This window comes from Camelus bactrianus, chromosome 21, assembly GCF_048773025.1.
Source record: "Camelus bactrianus isolate YW-2024 breed Bactrian camel chromosome 21, ASM4877302v1, whole genome shotgun sequence".
In the NCBI taxonomy this organism is placed as follows: Eukaryota; Metazoa; Chordata; class Mammalia; order Artiodactyla; family Camelidae; genus Camelus; species Camelus bactrianus.
In genome coordinates, this window is record NC_133559.1 from 870,819 (window position 1) to 890,151 (window position 19,333).

Here is a 19,333-nt window from a genome sequence, read left to right on the forward strand (position 1 = left end):
GTGGAGGTTGCTCAAGGCAGGCTGGGCTACGGGGCTGCAGCTCTCACCCAGGTGGGGAGACGGGCGTCCAGGAACCAGGACTGTCCACTCATTCCCATTCCCTGCTAGGCACAGGGACATGGGAAGGTCCCAGGGCAAAGGCCTCTCTAGAGTGGTCGAGCCGTCCCCCAGCTCTGCAGCTCCTTGGGGTGAAGCCCTTCTGGGGGACTGCCTGGGGACTCGGAGGGGAGGAACATTAGGGAGGCCAGGGCCCCCAGTTGATGCCCGCTCAGAGCCCTTCAGCCCTCTCAGGACTGGGGGGGGGGCGGCGCAGGTGGTGGGGGAGTCCTGGCTGGTGGGTCCCTGAGTCTGGGCTGCCACCAGGGGGCACATTCTAGGGCCAGGATCCTCAGCCACACTTTGAGATCCAGTTAGAGTCACCACCAGCAATCTTATAAAATGAAAAAGAACAGAAGCCATCAGAGCACAGTGCTCATGGTAAAGGAAAATTTTGTTTCAGATATATATGTGTGATGAAAATTAAATTTACACAAGTCATAGTTTTAAAAGTTCAGAAACCATTGTCTGGAAACTGGTCCCGCAGTGTACCCTGCCTTACCCCGAACGTGCTCGTCTAGGCGGCGTGCAAAGCCCAGTGGCTGGAGGAGTGCAGCCTCAGAGCTGCCAGTGCTCCTGCCCCGCTCCCCTCCCTTACCCCCCACTGGTCGCACCAGCTCTCTTTCTGCCCAGCAGTTACCGCAGGTAGACCTGAGATGCTGGATTTGGGCTTCCCTAGTCTTCACTCTTAAATAAGGGCCTTTTTAGGCCTCCCCAGGGAACCCCTGAAGCCAGAGGGGAACTTTAAAGTCTCTTCCCCCATGGATCTGAGCTGCAGAATGAATTAAAAATCTAGCTAACCCAGGTATCCCCTGGGGAAGCATTTAAAGTACCGGGAGGAGCACGCTGCCCCTGCCCCCGCCTCCTGCTGCAGTCGGCACGGGCCCCCCAGACAGGGGCTTTCTCCATGGTGATGCCTGGGGCCAGGCAGAACCTCAGAGACCTGAGGAAGGTGACTTTTTTTCTCCATAGAGGGGCTTGTTGTGAAGCTTCTCTGTGGAGTGGGGGGTCCTAGACTCTCCAGGAACCCCAGCGCTGTCTCTCCAGAACCTCCTTGAACATCATCTCTCAGCCAGTCACTGTCCAGCCCCCACTTCTGGGAGGACAGAAACCTGGCGTGTTGACTTTGTAGTTGGGAAGACTGGGGTGGAGGACGACGAGTCAGGAGAGTGGAGTGTGAGGACCTTCCTTAACTTTCCCGCTTCTCTGCATCCTCATCAGCGCTTGTAACCGCCTGTTTTCAACCCTACCCGTGCTGGGGGTGTGACGTGGAACCTCCCCGCAGCTCTACGCTGCGGCCCTGACGGCTAGTGGTGTCGAGCGTCGGCTTCTTCCCGCACTTGTTGGCTGCGTGTGTATCTTCTTTGGAGAAACGTCTGTTCACGTCGTTTGCCCACTTAGAACTTGGATCATCTGTCTTTTTATCGCTCAGTTGTGAGAGTTCTTTGTCTGTTTCTGGACACTAACCCTCCCCAGATGTCTGATTTGCAAGTATCTTCTCCATTTTGTGGGTTGTCTTCCTCCAAGCAAAGCCTTGGCATGGTTGTAGAAACGGCCAGGGATTGATGTCAACACATGAAGGACAAGAGACGAGCTGAGGGATGTTTGGAGAGCTGGGCTTTGGGGAAACACAGAACTCAGCTCTGACCTGCTAGCCTCTTTGCTTTGGGGGCTCCTGCCACCTGGGTCCAGCATGAGGCGTGCTGGACCACAAATATGGGAGCGAGGCCAGGAGACAGGGGTCCGGGACAGGCCGTCTTGACCTGGGAGTATCCGCAGGAGCTGTGTCCACCCACATCACGACGGGCGAGTGGTGACCAGGAGGTGACTGGAGGCTAGTTAGTTATTGCACACGTTGCCAAGCCCCGTGAGTTAACGCTGCGTGGGCGCCCAGAGGACGCGGCCCAAGCTGGTCCTGAGGTGGGCGGAGGCTTCCTTCCTTGGCCCCTGAGGGCTGCTGCGAGGTGCTTCTCTTCCCCTGTTTTTAAAGGGGAACTGAAATTCCTGCTCTGGGCTGCAGCCCACACCCTCACACGGGGCTGCCCAGGGCTTAAACGGCGGGTGTGGGGGTTCGCTGGGAATGCCAGTCGGGAACATGCAGCACGGGGACTCAGGGCTCACCTGTGTTGTCCCCTCCCCTCCCAGACATCAGTGGTGCCTGTTCTGCCTGCGGGGGGCCGGTGGTGCCCCTCATCTTCCCAGACAAGGTGGCCCCGTCCTCGCCTGGTGACCCTCCCCAGCCCTGGGACCACGCCTCTGTCATCGCTCACACCTCCCTGCCCCTGCTGTGCAACGAGGAAGCTCTGGGGGCTTCAGGGCCAGAAGCCCTGGACGTCAGCCGGGCGGACCCCCGGGCCAGCCGGGCCCTCAGCGCACCCCTCAGAGACAGCCTGAACCACCTCAACCTGCCCCCGCTGCCGGCCCTGCCCATGCGCTGGCCCCCGCTCCTGGGCACAGACGGGGCCCAGACCCCAGGCCGCCTGCTGGGGGCCGAGCGGGCCCTCCACGGCCACAGGCCCGCCCACGCGCCAGCCGGGCTGGCCAGGCGCCGGCAGCTGCGGTGCCCCCTGCAGGCCCAGCGCTGTTTCACCTGCCAGTTCTGCGACAAGGAGTACGGCAGCCTGGGCGCCCTCAAGATGCACATCCGGACACACACGCTGCCCTGCCTCTGCGCCGTCTGCGGCAAGGCCTTCTCCAGGCCCTGGCTGCTGCAAGGCCACCTCCGGACCCACACGGGTAGGCGCCAGGGCACGCGAGGGGCTGGTGGGGCCGGGGCTGGGCCTAGAAAGGAGGGAGGGCCGGGCAGCCAGCCACACAGGGCTTCTGCTTCCCAGTGTCCTAAGGCTGCGGCACAGAGGCCCACACACCGGGGTCTCCCTCGCAGTCTGCAGCCAGGAGTCCACGATCGAGCTGTCGCAGGGCCACAGTCCCTCCAGGTCTGGTGGGGAGGTTCTTCCTGTCTCTCCCAGCCCCTGTGGCCCCAGGTGTTCCTTGTGGCCAAGTCACTCCAGTCTCTGCCTCTGTCCCCACACAGCCTGTGTCCACACTGACCTCTTGTCATAACACCACCAGGCACATGGCATTCAGGGCCCATGTACTCCAGTGTGACCTCATCTCAACCTGACAACATCTGCAAAACCCCAGCTTCCAAATAAGGCCACACTCACAGGTACCCAGGTTGAGGACGTGAACGTATTTTTCTGGAGACATGACTTGGCTCACAACACCTGGCTAAGCACAGGATGGACACAGCTCTTGTGGGGGCTGACTGCTCACAGGCCACGGCCTTCCAGAATTCTGGAGCAGCCGGAGAGGCGAGGAGGCAGAAAGGCCTGGCTTGGGGGTGAGGACCCCAGGGGCCACACAGCAGACGAGGAGAGCGGGGTGGTTGTGGAAGAGTCAAGCAGGGGGTGGAGGGCACATCCTTCTACCCTGCAGATTACCAGCAGTGTCCCGGAAGAGCGCAGGGCCCGGCGGTGCCCAAGGGCAGCCAGTGGCTGAGCTGGACCTCAACCCAGGCCACCGTCTTGAGTCCAGGACTTTGTCAAGCACACAGCGAAAGAGTGAGAGACAGGAACAGAGACTCAGCTCTGGGCCTGGTGCTGACGACACACACGCCTTGTCACTGGAGCCTCCCTGACCCTCAGGTCATGGGTCCATGAGTCATACCCTGGCAGATGACAGAAAGAGGGGTTTTGCAGGAGTCTTTTTCCAGGTTGGAAATCCATCCGGTTTTCCTCGACCCCTCGCAGAGGGTGTCCCCAAGCACCCTGCCACACTGTCAGGGCTCCGTGCCCTGGGCTGGGATGCAGGAGTCAGGCAGCAAGGACGCAGAGACTGCAGGCTGGTGCCTCCCGGGACCCTCTAGGGCTGCAGAACCGGAGGCCACTCCACACTGGCAGAGCTGGACAGATGACGGTCAACAACCCTTCCTTTTAGACCTGTCAGGGTCAGCCTGGGGGCCAAGGTCCCAACAGAAGGACCGTGTGCAAATCCCTGGTTGCCCTCATGGAGGCGGCCTGGAGGACACGGGACTCCCCCTGGCCCCGAGTGCCTGGCTCTTGTGCAGGGCCCACTTGGAGATGCACTCGGACCCGGGGTCACTCCTTCCAACTACCTGAGTGGCAGATTCTGTGCAAGCCCCGCAGGTCCCCTCCACTGGCCTTCAAGGGGCAGGGCAGCTGCCAGGAGGCTCCCAGAGCACCTGCCGCCCAGGGCTGGTGGCAGAGGCCCCAGGAGGGCTCTAGCAGAAGCCGGGTGCCCCAGCCAAGGTCTGTGCAAGCTCTTCACTCTTGCACGACCCCTCGGCCCCAGCATCTCCCCCTGCGGCAAGTGCCAAGGCCCCCACCCCTTATCTCCGAGGGAGGGGCAAGGAGATAAAGGCATTACAACCTCCACGAGGGACTGAGCAAGCCTCTGCGGTGGGGGACGGGTTACTCACCTGTGAGTCTGGGTGGCCTTCTGCAGTGTTGTCCTGGCCGCTGCAACAGGCCGCTCCGATGGTCACCGGTCCCCTCCCCTCCCACAGGTGAGAAGCCCTACGCCTGCCCTCACTGCAGCAGGGCCTTCGCCGACCGCTCCAACCTGCGGGCCCACCTGCAGACGCACTCGGAAACCAAGAAGTACCAGTGCAAGCGCTGCGCCAAGACCTTCTCCCGCATGGCACTCCTGGCGCGGCACGAGGAGTCTGGCGGCTGCCCCGGCCCCTAGAGACGCGAGGGTTTGTGCAGGCAGGGGCAGGGCCTCGCCCCCAGAGCCCACTGCCCCTGGAGGAGCCAAGCGTCCTGGGAGGTCGGGGCCCTCGCGCAGGAGGGGCTCTCTCCCGGGGAGACTTTCACTGAGATGGGAGCCTCCATTCTGCTCCTCCCACTTACGGCTGCTGGGAGACAGGTCTCCGGCACCAGGATGCCTGCCGTCAGGCTGACGGGCAGGGCTGCCCTGGATCCCTCTACTGCAGATGAGCAGCCTAGCCGTCCAGTCCACCTTCATGGGCAGAGCCGCCTGGAGGCTCACCTCCATCTGCCTCATGTCACGCGTGCACAGACGCACCCCCCACCTCACGAGGCTGTCCCAAAGATGGAGCAGCGGGAGAACTCACAGTGGGGGGGGACTTGGGCTATAAAAGGAGTCCCCACAGCCTGCTGTGCCGCCCCGCGGAGGTGCCTGAGCGCCGACAGAGGCCCACCCCCGGCAGGACTCGCGGATAATCAAGGCTCTTCTGGCCAGTCAGGGAGCACTGCGCTGTGCAGTGGTTATGGGACAGGGGCCTAGGCGAGCCAGGTGCCTCCTCTGGAAGAAAAGGTGAGGACGAGAACGGGGCATGAACCGGCACTGGGCGTCGAGGGCGCGAGTGTCTGCAGAGGGAGTCACCTCCCCAAAGTCTAATGCAGAGTCCATCCCGCACCTGCAGCCCCTCTGCTAAACACCACACACACGTCTTCACTGCAGCCACCTCCGCGAGGTGCCAAGCCCACGCCGCCTGCCCACAGTGACCCAGCCTCCCGCCTGCCTGGCCGAGGCCGTGTCGTCCCCCAGTCAAGCGAGCAGCTGGCCTTTGACCCTGCCTGAGATCCACGCCTTCCCAAGCTGCCTCACATACCAACACGAGACCCCATTTCTTTCTCGCAGGTGGCCTCCCCTCACCCGCAGCCCCCGGGCGGTCACCCAGTGGGCTGCCCCTTCCCCTTGCCAGCAGGTCTGAGCCGCCTGGAGGGTGGGATTCAGGAATGAGGAAGGAGCCCTGAGTCTAACAGAGATGACCGAGTCCTTGATGCCGACAGGGTACACCTGCTCCTCTCTGCAGGAGGGCTGGCCTACAGTCAGCAGCTCCACGCTGGCCCCAGCCAAGTGACAGAGTTAAGCACCCTGGTCCTGGTCCCAGGATGGAGCCACATGGCAAGCAGCAGAGGCCCCCTCTCTCCACTCTGGGCCTCCAGACCTGCTGAGCCCACCAGGACCACGCCGGGCCATGGCATCCACTGCTCTGCAGCCCCAGCCCTGGGCCCCCCACCTGACATGTCGGGGCTGAAGCCCTGGTGGCTGGCGTGATGACAGCCACTGAAGGGGCGTGGACAAAGCCCAGAGCAAACTTGGCCTCGTCATTGGGCTTCTCTGGACCAAGGGTGACCTTGATGAAACTGTCCACCCCGGAGAGCCCCTGCTCCAGCCTGCATCAGACTGTATCTGCCGGTGAAACAAAGACCCTCTGTGAGGAAGTCTCCCTCACATTCCCAGACCTGCTGCCTTCCCCTTACAGGGGTCAGCCTCCCTCGAGGGACAGAGGGCAGGGACCAGAGGCTGGAAATGTGCCGTGTAGCTAACGTGTCAGTCTGCTGGGGCGGCCATAACAAATCCCACCAACTGAGTGCCTTAAACCACAAAAATTCACTCTCCCGCAGTCCTGAAGGCCAGAAGCCCGAGGCCGAGGTGCCAGCCGGGCTGGCTCCTTCTGAGACCGAGGGGTCCTGTCCCGGCCTCTCCCAGCTCCTGCTGGTTCGCTGGCAGCTCTGATGTTCTGTGTCTCGTAGAAGCATCACCCCCATCGCTGCCCCGTCATGTGGGCAAATTTCCCCTTTCTGTAAGGACACTGGTCGTGCTGGGTGAGACCCACCTGCATAATCTCATCTGACTGACTACAGCCACAAAGACCGTCTCCAAATAAGGCCAGCTTCTGAGGCACTTGGGGGTTAGGGTTTCAATATGTGAATGAAGGGCACCGTTCACCCTGTAACAGCTGATAAGAACACAGTTTGCCAAGAGATGCCTGGTGGGTCCCTGTACTTGGACTGAAGGAGAAGAATGAATCCTTTGCCCCCAGGCTGCAAAGGGTGGGGAGGGGAGAAAGGGGGCAGTCGGCTTCACGATGCATTTGCTAGAGCGCCTCCTCTGCAAGCACCGTGAGCCCCACTCCCTCCCGAGCACGCCGGTGCCTGCCCCCCACCTCCTCCGCCGTCCTGGTCAGGAGCCCAGGTGAGAACGGGCCTCTGCCCTGCACCGTCTCCTGAGGCGCCCGGCCCTCTGCTGTGTGGGGGCGGCCTCTCCGGCCTCTGTAGAAGGCGAGACTCCAACCACGTCTGTGTTGTGCCCGCCCGAGCATCTCACTGGACTTTTTTTTTCTTTTTAATGGCATCCAGATGCCTGAAGGAAGCTATATTGTAAATTGTGTTCTATTTCCGAGCCCCAATATCTAAATGAGGCAATGCACCTGTTGGGGACGGAGGAAAGGAATTTCACAGGCTTAAAATAAAGTCCACGTCTGCACTTCTGTGCCGGCCCATGGAAAATGCTCTTATATTTATATCTGGGCTGGTGGAGGACAGGGTGGCGGAGGATGGGTTGGCAGATGGGGTGAGGGGAGGTCCAGGCACCTGCCAGGGTGCCGACATGGAGTGACGGCGGAGACGCTTCCCTCCGAGCAGGGCGGCTGCACTCAGCATGCCATGTCCCTCCACAGGGCCACTTCCCCACTGGCCACTCAGGCCTCGTCGCTTCCCGCTTCACTGTCCTCGTGATTTTGTCTAATCACCAGCACTGACCCAGGAGGCTCACTTAAAATTCAGGTTTCTGAACCCCCTCTCAACACCCACAGATGGGAATTGGGAGGGGGCCTAACCCCTGCTCACATTCGTCCCAGGTGAGGTGGGCACGGCCAGCTCTTTTCTCAGGGACCACCGTCTGGGTCCCCCACGTACAGGCTTGCTTTTCTCAACCCATTTTTACACATTACATTTCCACTTTTCTCCCAAAAGAAGGCCTTCTGACTGCGATGCCCCAGGCATGCTGCTGGCACCTCTCCGAGGTGGGAGCAGGGCGGAGACAGGAGCCTCAGGACCAGGAGTTGGAAGCAGGCGTTTTGGTGGCAGCCCAGCTACATCTGGGTGACAGCAGGAGCCTAAGAAACCTGCATGATTCTGGACAAGAGGAGAACCACGTAAGGAGCTGAGGGTGGGGACGGCGTCTCCACCATGTGAACAGTGCTCCCAGGAGGCGTGTGATGGGCAGTGGACAGAAACCCGCCGGGAGCCGCCTGTGCCCGGGGCGCGAGCGCCTGGCCCCGGGGCGCAGGTCCAGGAACAGGTGTGAGAGGGACGCCCAGGGTCTCAGAGGCCTGGCTCTCTGCCCCGCTCCCCAGGGAGAGAGACCTCCCCACTGAAGCTGCAGGCGCGCTAAGGTTATGGCTTCCCTTCCAAGACCCAGAGTCTTCTATAAATACCGTTTTGGCCCAGAATATTCTGGGGGTTCTCTGGGAGTTTGAAAATAGCCCACTGGTTACTATCTATACTCGGAGAGCCTACTCCTGGCCTCCACTGGGTGGCTAAGTATAGTTCCCTGGCAAAGTTCAGTGGAACAAAAGTTTCCAACCTCCATCACCTTGTGGACGAGAAGCCCTGCGGGGAGGGCGCCCGGCTGCTGAGGCTCAGGGGCACGTGGGAGAGGCTGGAGCTGACGGGGGTCTGTCCGGGGCCCTGCAAGCAAACGCAGTGACCTTGCCCAATCCGGACGGAGGCCTCTGGCTCCAGCCCGCGGCTCTGCTGGGCAGGACCCGCCACAAAGCCCTGGTTTCTGCTCTGGCCTCTGTTCTAGGATTCAGGAGGGACCTGGGAGACTGAACAGCAGCAGAAATAAGACGTAACTGCTAACTCTAGGGAGACCTGTAACCTTTAACCCCCTAGGCCCACGTCCGACCGCCAAGCACACCTCTCCTCCCAGCTGCCCCTGCCCGACCCGCTGAGCTGCCCGAGAGCCGGCCTGGCCAGCAGAGCGCTGGGGAGGGCAGAAGGGGCGGAGCAGAGCCGGGTCACGCTCACCGACGGCACAGCTGAGCTCGCAGGGACGGCGCGGCCAAGACTCGGCACATTTCCAAAGAGCCACTTGATCCAAAAGCGGTCACAGCATGTCCCTCCCACACAGCGGTCCCCTTCCCACGCACCCACCAAAGCCCCACATGGAGCAGAGGCAGCAGGGCCGGGCGCCGGCACCACAGGGCCACGCTGAGGAGGCTCGCGAAGACGCAGCACAGTCCTTACCAAAACCGTTGCAGGAAACAGCCATTGTCACAAGACGCTAACGTGGGATGGGCTCGTTACTGCCTTTAGGTGAGTTTAATAAACATCCTTAAGAAACACCAAGTTTAACTTCTGGAATGGGCACGACGGGTGGAAGCCCCCGCACGAGGTCCTCGGCCGTGCGTCAGGGGTCCTGAGACGCACAGCAACGGCCCCCGAGCTGCACACCTGACCGGCATGTGTGGACGGGAGCCCCGGGGCCAAAGCAGCGGGTCGGGCGGAGGGAGGAGGGGCTGCCCGGGCCCAGCAGGAGACGGTCCTGTGCTCCTCTGGTGCCAACGGTCAGTTATTCAGGGCAACTCTGCCCGCCTGTTTTCTGCTTTCCCCACTGACTCTGGAAACGAGTCCCTCACAGGCGCGTCAGTGAGAGGATGGCCTGGAGCACACGACTCGGATCCCCATGTTCCCGGCCCCATGTCCAGTCAGCTCCACCTCCGGGGTCTCTCTCAGACCAGCGTCTTCACCTCAACCCTCACGGCCACTGCCAGAGAGCCCACGTCCTCACGATTTCCCAGCCAGACAACGGAAGACCCCTCCCAGCCCCATCTCCATCTGCAGTTCAGCCTCCACTCTGCACCCCAAGCAGCCCCACAACCCACTCCCCCACCCCGTTCCGGCCTCAGACAGGCAGTCTGCCCTGCAGACCCAAGTTCAAGCCCATAAACCTTGGCACCCACACGAGGCCACTTTCTCCCACGAGCCCCCACTGTGTGGTGGCCGCCTCTGTCTCCCACGTGCCAAACTCTGTCTGACCTAGGACAGGCCCCCCACCAGCATCGAAGGAAGGAGGGAACTGACAGGGAACACGTTAGACATGGCTCAGTCTGAACAGGCCCCCCCCCATGCCTGGGGTCATCTCACAGTCGTGGCTCCTCCCACCGCTCGAGAGGGGTCCGCTCTCCTGAGCCCATCACCAGCCCCCAGAGGCCCGCAGGCAGCCTCCGGGGGTCTATCCAGGCCACGTGAACCAAGCCCCAGACCTATTCACTGGCACAGCGTGTGCGGTGTCTGAAAGCAGGTGAGCAGGCTTCAGGCATCCACCGGCGAGGGAGATGCTTCCTGCGCTGAGCGGCTCCAGCAGGGACTCCAGGGAGCGGCGGGGCCTCCCAGCCACGTGCAGGCAGTAAGCGCCAGCGTGTCCGGGGCCCTTGTTTGAGAAAGCTGGAAGCACAGGGGCTGTGTTCTGAACTCCCGATTTCGCCAGATGCACACATTCCTCTGAAAGGGAGTTGCTCTCACCTGAGCACTTCCCTGGGGACGGTAACAAGCAGCAGCCACCGTGGACGGACGTGGGCGTGGCTCCAACACAACCCCTTTGCAGCTCTACCCTCCGTGGGGGAAGACAACCTCACCCCTCCCCTACAGGCAGGGGGCTGACACAGAGAGCTGCAGCCCCTCGTCCGCAGCCACACAGCAGGGCCACGGTAGAGCAGGGATCCAAGCCCTGGCACTCGGGCCCCCGCCTGTAGCCTTGGTCTCTAAACCGCGTCCCTGCTGAGAAAGCGATTCTGAACTTTCCTTTCTCTTGGAAATCATAAACAGGGCACCAGATCTGGATGGCAGGTACTGTCACTGCCCCAGGGGCCGGGGGTGAGGTGAGGTGGTCAGAGGATGGGCAGGAAAGGGAAGCCGAGGGAGATGGGCTGGAGGAAGGACAGCAGGACCCACCCAGCGCCTCAGCGGTGACCTGGGTCTGGGAAGCCAGACAGAAAGGCACAGCAAAAAGAGGAAAAGGGAGATCAGAGCGACAGGTACAGGGGAGGGTTTGGACAGGCTTCTTGGGAGCCAGCCAGGCTCAGGGACTAAACGGGGTGGCAGTCACCAGCCTCACACCTGACACATGGCAGGTGCTGTCAGTGCTCAGCCTCGCAGTTCTGGTCTCTGGAACCACAAACCTCCAAGGGAAGTTAGGGAGCGGGGTGCTGGCAGATGTGGCTGGAAGGCCCCTTGGGGATGCCCACCACCCACAGTGCCCACACAGGGGCTCTGTGCCCACTGTGGTCACACACACACGATCATGCCTGCTCTGCTCCCAAGACCTGGGGAGACGGTGTGCTACAACCCACGACAAAGCGCCACGACCCAGTGGTCGGAGTCACAGACGTTCCTGTCTCACAGTCCTGGAGACGGGCCGTCCAGGTTCAGGTGTCAGAGGCCAGCTCCTCCTGAGGCCTCCCTGGCAGTGGGTAGATGGCCAACTCCTGCCTGGTCCTCCAGTGGTCATCCCTCTGGGCGCCTAGGTCTCCTTTTCTTAGCTCTCCCGTCATCGGGGCCACCCTGCTGGCTTCAGCTTCATCTCCTCAGTAAAGACCCTGCCTCCAAACGCAGTCCGTTCTGAGGTCGTCTCTCTACCGGCCCCTCCTCTGCATCAGCAGTGCCCCCAGGTGACCCTGGCTCCCTGCCAGCCATGCCACCTCCAACAGGCTCTGACAGAAAGGGTTCTGGGGCAAATGGAAGGGTGCTTGGAGGCCAGGACCCAAGAGAGGCCCGGACCCGAGAGAGGCCCATCAGCCCACGGCAGAGAGCAGACCCAAACGCGGTGGGACCTGGCAGCTGGGAGTGGACAAGGGTGGGGTGAGCCACCACAGGAGAATGTCAGGCCCGCGCACCAGTGAACGCGACTCACGCATCAAATACAAGCAGGCCAGGAGGGGCCTCAGCAGCCCCCAGACCGTCTTCACCCTCCTGCCCCGTGTCACCGCCGTGCTCCCACCTCTTCTGGGAAACAAGCTGCTGGACAACAAGCGGCTAGAAAAGAAGCCACTCCTAAATTTCCACGAGCTTAATATATTATATTCACACATGCTTGCTTTGTTTTAATGTCTGGCGCAATAGATGACCTGTAGCACGTGTCACACTAAAGAAAATGTGTGGCGAGCGATCCTGACGTTGACCGTAAGGGCACGAAGGAGGGCAGATACTTCCTTAGGGTGAAACAGATGGTCCTGGACAGCCAGATCGTCCATTAACAGAACTTTGTTCCGGCATGAAAGCTGCTGCTGAACCCAGGGGAAGTCCTCGCTATCTCGAGATGTCCCGGAGGCAGCGACAGGATAGACTCAGAAATTCTGCACACCCCCAGGAGGGTGACTGTTCCTGGAAGGGATGGCCTGAAGTTCATCAGTGAACCCACAAGCAGAACTTAGCGCTTACCACAGGGATGTCTAAAGCCCCCCCTCTTTGATCGCATTTTTTTCTGAGCTGTGTACCCATAATAAATATGACGTCGACACGGCTTTGGGGCTCCGGGTCCACGAGATCAAGTCCCCTGGTCCCACCTTCGCTCTCTGTCTCTTTGTTTCTTAGGTCTTGCATCACCCGTCCTCAGACACGATCCCGAGCTGCGCTGGACGCAGCTCACCTCAGTTCCAAAAACGAACGCAGATACTTTCGCAGAAGCGGTCGGCAAAGACAGTGCCTCTGATGCCCAGAGCCAGCCACCCTCAGACAACAGCAACGACCCGGCTCCCGCCCTCCCTGGGCCCTCAGTTCAAACCAGCCACCCACCTGGGCGTCAGACACAACGTCCGCACCGTCCGGCCACAGCCCCTCCACGTCCATCGGCGTCCGTGCTGGATGAGCACCAGTGACACTGTCGCCCCGAGCAACGGGCCAGACGCTTCTCCTGCCCCTTCCTAGTCCAATGACCCCTCCCCAGGAACCGCTGACCTGCCTTCTGCCACTACGGATCAGGCGGCATCTCCCAGAATTCTTACGGGTGGAATCCGTCAGGACCTCTCTCCCTCCATCTCTTGCCCTGGGCCCTCAACGTGCCCCACGCTCTGTTCCCATCTCACTCTTCCGGGCCTCAGACTCCGGTCACTGCCTTCTGCTGCGGGTCCCCATCTTCCGCACAGACCACCAGTCCACAGACAACACGTCACAACAGATAACCAGCGCTACAGACCGTCAGCTCTACAGACGATCACTGACACAGACTGAGTCTGTAGATGGCCGACACCATGAGCTTCCCTAACAGACAACCGGTGAGACTACACACGACCGCCGACAGTGCCGCAGTCTACCCCAGCCCACACCACAGCAGAGGGCAGGGTCACAGACCACCGCGGCGGCCTGTCGGAGGTCCCCCCACGTGCAGACAGTCCTTGCTCCAACTCGTCCTTGTCACTGATGACCTCTGCTCTCCAGACACAGTGACATCGTGTCATTCTCCAAACAGCCCCCACGCTGGGGGGACCTCAGCCTGTCAGCATCTTCAGACGACTTGCTACTGACAGCTGTGCACTCTGCGCGCTCCCTGCTGTGCTGCAGTCCCAGCTCCACGAGGAGTTTGCCCCGACACAGTGCCTGCTGGAGGGGTTCCCAAAAAAGGTCTGGGAATGGGCAGAGGGGCACACACAACTTCAGCAAAATTTAGGACTTAGAAGGCTCCAGAACCTTCCACTGGGTGATTACAGAGAGTGACTTGGCTCCTCCCTGAAGAGGGAGCCAGGGGGAGTGACCCTGAAGGCTGAAAGGACGCAGGCCAAGCTGACCTCCCGCAGAGCCCAACACGGAGCAGGAACGTCTGTCTCTCCACTCCTGCTACCAACCCCGCTCCCCTCCCCTCCTCACTCTCCCAGACACTCGCAGGTCCTCTGCAGCTGTGTCGCCTCGATGCCAAATCCATCCTGTGAAGAAGAGTCGGCGTGAGAAGGGCGACGCTCGGATGCGTGCAGGGCTGGGCAGGGACAAGGCCACAGACAACAGGCCCATCCCTCTCCTAGCCCCGCGAGTGGATGCCGGGGGAGGGTGCCCTGGGGATGGGGGGCTGGTCCGAGTTCTCCAAATGAGGGTCAGGGGCTGGGGCTTCATTTTCTGGTGCTCCAAGTGACCACATGAACCTGTATTCTTTTACGTGCATTAAGCATTTCTTAATAAAAAGGAAGACTTTTGCACAGAAACTATCGCCCTGGAGAAGAAAAGGTCAAGAAGAAAGTGGGAGGGGGGCGCCCCTTGCAGCTACGCCTGGGACGTGGTCCAGCCCAACTGGGGACTGGACTGTCCTCCCTGCGAACACAGCCAGCCCTCAGCTTGGGGCCACTCCACCCAGATCCAGTCTCTCTAGATGGGGATGACTGGGCAGCCTGGGCAGTTCCTGGGTCCTGAGAGGCCAAGCAAGGTGATGCAAAGCTGGGCTCAGGATGTGACTTGGGACCATTATGTTTCAGAGCAAGGTCTACAAGCCAGGGCCCAGACCTAGCCCTGCACACCTGTGTTTGGGCAGCTCAAGAGCTGAGAGTGATTGTCTGATAAGAAAATCCAACTGCATGGCAGCGTTATTCACAATGGTCAAAAGGCAGAAGCAACCCAGTGTCCATCGATGGATGAAACGTGGTCCATCCATGGAACAGAACATCACTTAGCCGCGAAAGTCCTGATATGCTGAGTGGATGACCCACGAGGACGTGATGCTCAGGGCGGTGCCAGACACAGACAGACAAACCCCGTGATTCCACTTATATGGGGACCTGGAGGAGTCAGGTTCACAGACACAGGAAGCAGACGGTGCGGGCGGGGCTGGGGGCGTCTGTGTTCAGTGGGGACAGTCTCAGTGTAAGAAGATGAGAAGGTTCCAGAGGCTTGGTGGTGACGGCGGCACAACACCAGGAACGCTGTTACGGATGCTTCACCTCTGAAAAAAAACACCAAAAAATCAAAGTCCTGCAAACTCCACGGCGCTCACACCTCCGAGCCTCTCCCTTGTCCTGCGGCTGCTCTCCATGCACTGCCACACAGGCGAGCCTTCCCACTGCCTCTCCAGGTGGTGGTCCACGCCCGCCAGGTTCCAGAAAAGCCTCACTGCTGAGGGTCTCCGGGGGGAGTGAACTGAAACAGAAGGGAAAGAAAGGGGAAAAAAGAACATCTCCAAACGAGCGCACGCCGTTTTTTCAAGGATCTCCTGTCTTGACACCTGGTAGGTCGCACACGCAGGCCAGGCAGCTGAAGGCACCGAGGACCACCACCCAGTGTCCCTGGTCCCCTCTGTGGGTGGGAGGGGCAGGCGGCTCTGATCCTGCTTCACCGCCCTCGGTGCCCCCCAATGCTCGTGCACCCGCACCCGGCTGGGCAAGCAGGAGGCTCCCCCACGTTTGCCTGCCCGCTGCTGCGGGGCACAAATGGCGGTACCAGTGGGGAAGGGATCCCTCGCCTGGAGGTGACCGTCGGCCCCACACCCGGCTCATACACTGTGCACTGGGCTTCCTTCTTTCCACCCTGGGCAGCTCATTCTCATCTCCACCCCCGCATGAGGGGCCAAGCTGCCACCATCAAGGGAGGGGTTGTTTATTCCCTGCCCTTGGCAGTCTGCTGCAGGGACAACTGCTCTGCTGCGGGGAAGAAAGTCACTGCACCACCAGGTCCGCCTGACCCCAGAGCCCCTGGGCTTCCTAGCATCTGTCTTTGCAGCTCAGCGGCCCTGGCCCAGCAACTCCTGTTGGCGGCGCCCGGGGCGCCAGCTGCACAGGCGGGGTCTCAGGACCCCTGACCTGACTCAGACCTGCTCCTAGCAGCCAGCATTTGAGAAACACCATCCCATGTACTCTCTCATCAACACTGGGAAACCACCGCAAATAAAAGGAAATCTGGGAACGCACATCAAAGTCACAACTGGCACTGCACACCCTTTAGGGTGGCAACCGTTAAAAAAAAAGATGTGGAGAAACTAGAAGAAGATAACCACGTGCTGTTGGGGATGTAAGACGGTGCAGCTGCTGCAGAGAACAGTCTGGAGGTTCCTCAAAAAGTTAACCAGTCACCATATGACCCAGCAATTCCGCCGCCACACATTCACCCAAAAGGACAGAAAACAGGAACGTGGAGGCCTGACACCCGTGCTCACAGCAGCACTGCTCCCAGGGGCCAGACGATGGACCCACACGGTAGAGTAATACTCAGCCTCAAAAAGGAGACTCTGAAAGGTGCCAGTGTGGACTAACCTCAAAAACACGCTCAGTGAAATAAGGCAGACACAAAAGGACAAATCCTGCAGGACTCCACTTCCATGAGGCCCCCCGAATAGACAAACTCAGAGACAGACAGCAGAAAGGTGGCTGCCAGGGGCTGGGGGAGTCAGCATTTGACAGGGACAGAGTCTCACAGTGTGAAGGTGCTTAATGCCACCGAGTGGCACACTTAAAATGGTTAAGATGGTAAACTTCATGTTATGTGTATTTTACCACAGTAAAAAAAATGCTTTGAAACCACGACGGAAATCTGAGGGAACCGTGGGAGGGGCTCCAGGCGGAGGCAGGAGCGGCCCCTGGTTTTCAGCCTGCATCTCAGCCTGGATACCTGGATCCTGACCCCTGGGCGTCCCACACCTCCCACCGCCCCCCAAAACACTGGGACAAATCCGGAAGTGTGAGTGCATGTCTTAAAGTTTCTGTCCTTGGTTTATCACACCCGTAGTTATTACTCACATCAATTTGACAAAAAAACAGGAAATAGAAAAAAACATTGACTTCACAGTTATTCACCCCAGACACCCTGTGATGAGTCTTGCACACGTGTATAGGCTGACCATTCCGGAGAACTGGGGTGATGGTGTCCACCCTCTTCTATTCAAGGTTCCCTATCAAACGAGGGAGCCTTTGCCCACATGCAAACGGTCAGGCGTTTACACCCACATGGCTCACCCGAGTGCGTGGCTCACAAGATCGTAACAATGAAAACATTTCACTGCATGGGGGAGGGAGGACTGTGGTCCTGATAGAAGAGAATTCCTCATGTCTACTTGGTGGTATGAACAGATACCGTCTTAACAGGAAAAAAGGAAGGAGAGAAAGGAAGAGAAAAAATAAGCTGTTTACTTAGAAACATGGAGGGAAGTGAGAGATTTGAAAGTGGCTGCCTTTGATAACCTGGAGGTGGGTGGGTGTGTGTGGGGGTCCTTGTAATTGCCCCCTTAAATCACATGCAAGGGGGAGGGTCTAGCTGAGTAGCCCTGGGTTCAATCCCCAGGACTGCTGTTAAAAAATAAATAAACCTAATTACCTCCCCCCAAAACAAAACTAATAAATAAATCGTGTGCATGCAACTCGGTCTTCGCCTGTTCCGGTCGCTATAATGAACAATACCCCAGACGAGGGGGCTTCAACAACCACCAGCGAGTTCTCTCAGTTCTGGGGCTGGACGTCCAGCATCAAGGCGGCGGCAGGTGCGGTGTCTGGTGAGCGCCCCTTCCTGATTCACGGACGGCATCTTCTCGCTGTGTCCTCACATGGGGAAGGGGCGAGGGAGCCGTGGGGTCTCTTTAGGAGGGCTCCAATCCCATTCACGACGCTCCACCCTCATGACCCCATCACACTGGGGCGTTAAGTTTCAACGTATGAATTTCAGGGGGGACACGTTACTTATAAACAGTAAAGCTGAAGTTACCAAGGGGCTGCAGGGTGACGCACCTAGCACACCATCTGCCACCAAACAGGTGCAAAATGAACGTGTGTGCTGGCCCTGCCATCATCACCACGGCAGGACACAGATCACCGAGGTTCACGGGCGACCCAGCCTCTGTAGCTCAGAAAATACACGATGACGCCGTCCAGAGCAATCTACCAGCAGCTCTTCAAAAGAAGTTTCAGTGTCTTTGCATGAAACAGAAAAGTGATTCCAAGAAAAACTTGAAACAATAACCATCAGAAATGCAACTGTAAACAGTGAGATGCCATCTTTCAGGCATCAGACAGACGAGGTCTGCTGTGCGAGGAAGGTTCGCACGCCTGTGCTTTGGTGGCTAGACTTCAAGCATCCGACGAACTTGCGCAGATGGGACTTGCTCAGCTATCAAAATTACCTCAGGCACATCCTGCGGGGCCCACAACTCCAGGAGTTTCACCTGCAGAAGGACTCATACTTGCACAAAACAGCAGCTTGTGCCAAAAAATTGGTAACAACCCAGGTGTCCACCAACAGGGGATGTGTTGGACAAGTTACAGCAAGTCTAGATCATCAGAAATGACTTCCAAGAAACCAGTAAGTGGGAAAAAAGCTATTTGCTCCTATGACATATAAAACATTGATGAAAATACACAGAATTCATAACACTAGTCCTTCCAGGAACAGAACTGGGGGGGCTAGGCCCAAAGTGGGAGACCTTATGTTGCATACTTTTACCTTGACTGAAATCTGAACCATTTTAAAGCTAAAAATAGGGAGAGAGGGTACAGCTCAGGAGTAGAGCGTATGCTCAGCATGCCTAAGGTCATGGGTTCAATCCCCAGTATCTCCACCAGAAAAAAAAAAAAAGATGGCAAAAAAAAGTGCGCTTGTGAAAAAAAAATAAAGCTGAAAATAAATTTTTATAAAAGGAAGAGAAAATTGGGCGTTACTGTTCAACGGGTTTTGCGGTTTAGGATACTGGATGAGTTCTGGAGACCGAGGGTGGTGATGGCTGCACAACACTGTCAGTACTTAATGCCACATAATTGTTTGCTTAAAAGTGGTTAAAATGGTATATTTTATGACAATAAAAGAGTCAATATAAACGTGGCAACCCGCATTTCAACCGTGAAAAAGTAACTCTTGCTTATAGGCGCTTCAAAAACGAGAGTGGGGCTTTAAAGCATCTATCTCGGAAGCAGTTCATCCCTTAGCAGCCCCCCACCCAGGCACTGTTCGGCTCCAGGACTAAGACCTCAGGCTGTGGGAGGACCTCGGGGGGAGAGGAAGGTGGGGACTTCGGGGGCGGGGGGACCTCGGGAGGAGGGACACGGGGAGACCTCAGGCTGCGGGGGGACCTCGGGGGGAGAGGAAGGTGGGGACTTCGGGCCGCGGGGCCCGCGTCCAGCCGCGCTGGGAGCGCTTGCCCTTCGGCCGGGCAGGTCACGACGTCTCCGGAGCTGCCGGCCCCGCCCAGTCCGCTCGGGCGGTCGGCCACCCCCTCCCTCGGCCCAGGACGGACCTCGGAGCCCACGGCGCTTACTGCGCTTACCGCGTCCGCCCGGCCGGAGCTCCCCTCAGCTGCGCGAGCGGCGCGGTCCCAAAAAAACCCCACGCTCCTGCGCCCACCCCGCGCCTGCGCAGAGCGACGCCTGCGCGGGCTCCGCGTACGGCCCGATCCCGCGCCTGCGCAGAACCGGAGCGCCGCCGCGGGCTAGCGGGGGCGGGCTCAGCGTCAGCAGCCCGTCGTCCGATACAGTTCATTGGCTGTAAAGTGGAGTGTGGGCCAGGCC

The 19,333-nt window shown here is 59.3% G+C and overlaps 1 protein-coding gene across 2 annotated transcripts in view; it reads left to right on the forward strand.

Moving 5' to 3' along the window:
• Positions 1-16,366, forward strand: part of SNAI3 (snail family transcriptional repressor 3) — a 17,393-nt gene extending 1,027 nt beyond the window's left edge. The window contains exons 2-6 of one of the 2 annotated variants that reach the window (XM_074349243.1): positions 2,242-2,832; positions 4,625-7,655; positions 7,845-8,026; positions 8,769-9,191; positions 12,468-16,366. In XM_074349243.1, coding sequence (XP_074205344.1) covers positions 2,242-2,832; positions 4,625-4,806 — 773 coding nt within the window. In that variant the 3' untranslated portion in view covers positions 4,807-7,655; positions 7,845-8,026; positions 8,769-9,191; positions 12,468-16,366. Of the gene's footprint in view, positions 1-2,241; positions 2,833-4,624; positions 8,027-8,768; positions 9,192-12,467 lie in introns of both variants that reach the window. The other variant, XM_074349242.1, reaches the window with a different exon arrangement.
• The last annotated feature ends 2,967 nt before the right edge of the window (positions 16,367-19,333 follow it).